The sequence below is a fragment of the Silene latifolia genome, chromosome 11 (genome assembly GCF_048544455.1).
Source record: "Silene latifolia isolate original U9 population chromosome 11, ASM4854445v1, whole genome shotgun sequence".
Taxonomy (NCBI): Eukaryota; Viridiplantae; Streptophyta; class Magnoliopsida; order Caryophyllales; family Caryophyllaceae; genus Silene; species Silene latifolia.
The window spans coordinates 3567439-3574030 of record NC_133536.1 but is presented as its reverse complement, the minus strand read 5'-3'; the positions used below and the strand labels follow the sequence as shown (position 1 = coordinate 3574030).

General features: G+C 35.6%; 1 protein-coding gene across 2 annotated transcripts; it reads right to left on the bottom strand.

The window, feature by feature from the left end:
* Positions 1-2651: 2651 nt before the first annotated feature.
* Positions 2652-5507, bottom strand: LOC141610660 (uncharacterized). 2 transcript variants are annotated; one of them, XM_074428858.1, is made up of 2 exons: positions 4120-5507; positions 2652-3232 (listed from the first exon to the last, which is right to left on the bottom strand). In XM_074428858.1, exon 1 carries the CDS (start codon positions 5198-5200, stop codon positions 4130-4132), a length of 1071 nt encoding a protein of 356 aa, XP_074284959.1. In that variant the 5' UTR covers positions 5201-5507; the 3' UTR covers positions 2652-3232; positions 4120-4129. The 2 variants fall into 2 exon arrangements, with proteins under 2 accessions (XP_074284959.1, XP_074284958.1); XM_074428857.1 differs by having other exon boundaries at positions 4125-5507.
* Between the last annotated feature and the right edge of the window lie 1085 nt (positions 5508-6592).

Below are 6592 nucleotides of genomic sequence, written 5' to 3'. Positions count from 1 at the left end.
ATTTTGGGTCCTTATTGTTTTACATTAGTCAATCAATTAAAAGGAGTATAATTGTTGATTTTGTGTTGTAGCCCTTGTAGGTTTAATTTTTTCAATATGCTTAAGGAGAGCATTATTTCATACGAGAGCAACGTAATGTTTGCGGCCATATTATGTCTTATCCTAGTAATCCTCTTCGTCCTTCTCCTCCAAATTTACGCTAAGTGGTTCCTAGTTCGTCAATAATTCCTCCAAATATACACCATCCCTCTTACAAATTTCCGTATATTCGAAAATACTCGTCTTAAATTTAAAACAATTACATAAAATAAATTATACGGAGTATTGTCTTATTTATGCAAATAAAGTGTTACGGAGTATTTGACGTATCTAAACTTAAAACAAATATGTTATCTTGAGGATGACTTACTCCGACCAACTTATCTCAAATTTTTGGATAAATACAGAATTTAAACGGAGGAATTATTGTCTCGTTTCAAAAGAGATGAACATACATAAATATTCCATAAGATCATAAACAAGTTATTTTATGGCGGCATGATAAACCGATTTCAATGATAAGAAGTTACTTTTCGAAACATATTAGTTCATTGTATTATTCATTTCATTTACAACAATTGCTTAATTAATTGTTTTCTTTTTTTAGACCTTTTCCAAACAAGGTCAATTCTTTGGTTATGACCTTACTTAGTCATGGTTAATGACTTAATTAAGTTAATTAATTGGTGACCAAATACAATAAAAGGTCAACTTGTAAATTGTGACCATAATTGAACAAAAATGACCACTTTTGTGACCTCATATGTGTCTAAATTCTATTGGTGGAACAATTTAAAAATAATAAAATTCTTATAAAAAGAGAATGTGGAAAATGATTGAGAATGTTGTAAAGTGCAAAATGATTGGGTTGATGACCTACGTCATGACGATTTGCTTGGGAGGGTAAAAATAGGTCAAGATAAGTAAAGTGAAATTAAGAATAAACAGGGTCGCGACCACTACTTGGGGATGGGGATGGTCTTAGTGTACAATGAAACATGAGTTAAACTAATGCTAACGGATTCAAACTCACATCATAAGGTTAATATAAATCGTCTAAATTACTAGCTCAACATACCATAGCACTTTGAAAAGATAACGAATGTTTTTAAATTGATGATCATAAGTACGGAGTATACTAAATCAAATCTAGTACGGAGTAAATGTTTTTAAATTGATGATCGTAAGATAACGCAAAAATTGATGATCATCAATTTGATTTAGTATACTCCGTAGTAGAAAGGGAAGATTATAAAGTATTATGGTTCTGGCGAGAGCTCAACAACGTCAAACCCGTGCCACAATATCTATGACGGGTGTTGAGTCAAGTCCGCCTCGGCCAGGAACACTCAACCACATACACATATGACATAACCTCCCAATCAAGTAAAACTCAAGGACTCGATCTATCAGTAATCGACTCCATACCCGTATTCATATACGGGTCAAATGGGCAAGAACCGCCTTTGGAATGCGTGATTTGCTTGAGCATATTCGCGAGTAAGGAAGTCGGTAGAAGCTTACCAAGGTGCTCTCACGCGTTCCACGTTGAATGCATCGACATGTGGCTTTGCTCCCACTCTACTTGCCCTATTTGTCGAGCACAAGTAGCGGAAGCTGAAGTGGGCGAGTCGAGGGAAAAAGAGAGAGTTGATCATAATGTGTTTTCAACGTTCGATTCTTCACTTAGGATGTTGCTTACCAGGTATAGATCGGTGAACAGTGTATATGCATCATCGCCTGTCGGAACAATAGATGTAGAAAACAGAGGAGGGAATATTGACTACCTGATCAAGTGATTATGGATTAGGGCAAATTCTTATTTCGAGACAGAATTTATTTAGGTATACGAAATTAGGCGAATTAAATGAAGCCATTTTACGAATTAAATGTTGGGAGATCTTATTTTTACGATAAAATGTTACCATTATTTTATTTAAAAAGTGACAACTTTAGTTATAAAGTTGTCATTAAATGGTTACATTCTATTACAAAAATGGTGACATTTTAATCCGTCTTATTTCAAACCGTGTGAAGCAAGACGACTTAGTTTTTTGAAAGCTAACCATCTATAGTAGATGGGTTGTTAAGTTGAAGCAAGACTTATTGTTTTGTCTAAGTAATAAAACCACATATGAGTGTACCATGATGCAAGTGGATCAAGCGGCTTATTGTCTTAGCTAAGATGAAATACAAGTGAGATAATTAATGGTATTCTAGAAACAACCAAATAGTGAAAAATAAAACGTATTTCGAAGATGGAAAGTATTATGAATAAACTTGTATAGGATCTATATACCGAGATATAAACCTAGGTTTTTGGGTTGTACTAGTCTACGAGCATGAAATGGTTTTACTATGTAGTACAAAATTATGTAGATACGAGTATATGATAAACATGTCTTGCAAGTTTGTATATTCGGTTCCATAATTCTGTTCAATCAAATAGTTTGCAAGCAATTTTCAGTCTTCTCGCCTATATTGGTTAATGAACCGGAAACTAATCAATGATATGTTTATATACATGCCAATAATCGACTATGTATATAATCCAAAAAGAGCCAAAGATTTTTCTCGAGAAATGCAAATAAGGCTCGTTAGCCAGGCTGGTATAACTGTAAAGCACAAATTTGTAGAAAACATCCGCAATCAATACAGGAACCCGACAATCGACTTCTGACTAGTAAACCAAAAGGCCCCCGTTTAAACCAAAGCCATCTCTTAGAAATCTTATAAAATGGCAAAAACAGCACTAATTTGCACACCAATGTCCTCGAAATGTCTAAGAGAATACCCGAGCCACAAGAGAAAACTACATCAAAGGCAATCAAAAAGACATCATCATTTTGAGGACACTGTCATATATTGATCATGACAAATGCTTTGCAATCTCAAATATGTCATTCGGTAACCACGGACAAAGAGACATCATGTTAAGGTATTCACCAAATAATCGACACAAAAAGTTCGTATGTCCATTCATGCTTCCAAAACTTTGAACCATGACCACCGTAAGAGAAGATAGCAGTAAGCTTGTTGTATGTCCATTCTCGCTTACAAAACTTTGAACCATGACCGTCGTGAGAGAAGATAGCAGTAAGCACAAACTTCAGAAAAAAAAAAAAAGCCGAGATTTTAGCTATCGCTTGTTAGTTTGCAGCAATGCAACCCCACCAACAATGTAGACTCAAATCTGAGGAGGAAAAAAATAGAATTATTAAAAAGATTTGCAAGTTGACCAATCTTCTAATATGCTTAAAGAATAGTAAAATCTCAATGTGAGCTTATACGACGATCAATCAGGCAAATAATAAAGGGTCTGTTTGGTTTGTGGTTTACAGGAAAGGGAATGAAATTTTCCTATTTCCTTTGTTGATGGTTCACTTGCTGCCATTTTTATTAACTTTGTCTGGAATGTATTGCCACCTTCTCACGGCCCAAGGGTACCCAAAACCCTTTCCCCCATAACCTTCGTCTACCACCAACGCCCGACCACCAACCACCAAAGGGAAATAGAGATAAGTAGATGGGAGGGGTTTTCGTAGGTGGATAGGGTGTTGGGGAGTAGAAGTGAGGATTCCAACAGGAAATAGAGGTTGTAGCTGGGCCACCACCCGCTAACGAGCTTAACGGACCCCTCCGTCAAGCATGTTGGTCAAGGTGGGCATCAGCAGTGGTTCAAACTTTAAGAATGCGTTAACTGATTTCATTCAACAAAAAGGAACAATTGATGCATCATTTCAATCATATATAGATTAAATGATTGATTGTCACAAATTCATTTCATCTCATAAATCCATTAGACCATACTTTGGACATTACAACACATTCCTATAAAATGGGCAGCAAAAAGAATAACGTAAACTGATGTGAAGAACACAGAGAATAACATAAACTTTAACTGATTTAACGAAGGCAACAAGGTTAGAGATGAAACCAAAAGCATTACTTGATCTTTGAATGATCATAAATACACACTGATTTGCAGAGGGCGCCTTGCAACAAACTTAAGATCACTAGATTATTCAAAATTAAGGAAAGACGAGTAAGTACTGTTAAATAAAATTAGAAAAAAGTCACCTTACCATAGTCATCCATGGCTACCAATTGCTCCGAGACCTTTTCTTCCTTGTCCTTTCCCTCCACCTCGACCTCGACCTCGACCTCCACCTCCACCTCCACCTCCACCTCCACCTCCACCACCTCCACCTCCACCTCCACCTCCACCTCCACCTCCACCTCCACCTCCACCTCCTTTTTCACCTCTTCCCCTTTTTCGTCTTTTGTTAAACTTACTATAACAATGATGAAGGACACTCAAAGGCACAGCAAAACAAGAAGAATTTAGATTAAACAGTATTAATCCAACCAACTCATTGTTTTCCATCTTGAAAACAGAGCAACCTGACGATCCAGTCTTCATATCACATCCCAATCCCGAAAACTGTAAAAGGGGAAGTTTCGTATACAGATATAAAACTTCCGGAAGAATGTCGTCATCCGGGTTGCCAAGTTTAGGACGTTCAGTTTTAGGTTTAGGTAGACCATCTAAACGAATATTTCCTTGATTGCATGATTCTAAATCCACCGTATTCTCAACCATCCGATATGGCGGATCACAAGCCATAGTATCGAAATATAGATCGGTTCCCTCATCGGTTGTCAATTGAGCAACAATCGAGTCGAAAACGTTATCAGGAAACGTTAAATTAGGAGGAGGGAAAGGATAACTGTCAATGGCAGTTAGAGTGGAATACGAAAGCGAATTATGATGGAGGTATGCAAATACATTTTTGACAGGGAATTGTTCTTGATTGACATTATCAAGATCCACACATTCAAACTCATCCCCATCATTCTTAACAACTTGATAAAACAAAATCCCGAATTCAGTGCATTTGTATACCAATTTTACATCAAATTTTCTGAGGGTATGATCATATGCTGTTACCACAAAATCTTCTGGCCTGGATAAGTATCTAACAACCCTTTTCTTTGAGACCCATTTTGTTCTAGGACATACCCCAAATATTGTACTTATCAATAAACCCGATTTACAGACACACAAAGCCCCAGCCGAATAAGATGTGTCCGGCACCTGAGTAGCTCTAGAACGCAGTAACCAAATTTTAGGCTTAACTATTACTGGGCTTGACTCCATCCTAATAATCTGACAATTAGAGGCTACTATGCTATGCTACTGTTACGAGGAACATACAAGTATACAACTGAACTGATTGTTGTATTAATCCCCAAATTGAACTAAAAAAAAACCCTAAATTAATTTGAATAAAGCATGAACCTGAAGAAGCCGATTGTCGGACTGGCAATGTTCGTCGGACGCCGGACGCCGGAGGTTCAGCTAAGAGAAGACCCAATTTATGCAACTGTGTTGCTGAGTATTTGATGAATTTGAGTTTTTTTGAGTTGAGAATCGGAGAGATGAAAGACAAAGATAACAAATGAATTCTGGCCCGGCTAAATTGTACGGTTCATTTGGTAAAAATATCTTCCTTCTTTTTTTTTTCCTTTTTTTTAAAAAAAATAAAACTAGTATAGTTCCCGCGCAAATGCGCGGCTTTTTAGATAATAATGTAAAAAGACGTTAAATGATCTTGGTACTATGCTTAAGTGGTATAATAAGAAAGAATATTTGATAGCTTTCACACCAAATAAGATTAACGTTTTAAATTTTTTCCTATAATCATTATTGCATTATTAAAAGCTTAGCAACCTACGGAGTATAGTTTATACTTTAATACCAATTTTGTTTTATTATAATGAAAAAAAATTATAATTTTTAATTTAATTAAAAGATTAGAGTATAATTATAATTATAATATGGTTATATTTTAAGGAAAAGATAATAGTTTAATTGTTTACTTATTAAGGTTGATGCATTTTGGAGGGGAAACTAAGAGAATTTTTATTCTCTTAGTAATAGAGGGATTGACGGATCTAGGTCGGGTCCTTGAACTCTAATAGGGTTTAGAATCGATGTTTTAACCGTCCTTCACCCAATGCGCCTTCTTTCCAGCTCCCGTGACATGTCGCCCATGACCCATGGACCGTCTTCTCTTTTGCCAAATTAACAAGCTCATCAAGTCTTTAGCCCAACTTCTCTTCATTGTCCCATTATACGGAATAGGACCCAAACAGTACTCAAAATGACTAGTCTACCACGTCTAAATAACCTAATAACCGATCATAGTGAATGAACGCAAAAATGTACTCCATAGTTAAATTACTCTTTATAAAATGACTAGGTAATAAAAAAAATTTACTCCTTGGCACTATATATAATGTATAAGTAGTAAAAATGGATACATGGTTTGTTTTAAACTTTTAATTCATATAAGGTGTCTTATATAGTTGTATCCGATCCTTTTGTCAATATTTTGTCTTGAAATAGGATTTACCTATCAAAAAATTCACTTGGTATGGGACACTTTTTTTTTTTTTTTTTTTTTTGACAATAATGAACTTCATATATTAACTTAAAAAGTGCATACATTTAGACATCCTTCATTATGAGACATTTAGAAATAACCTC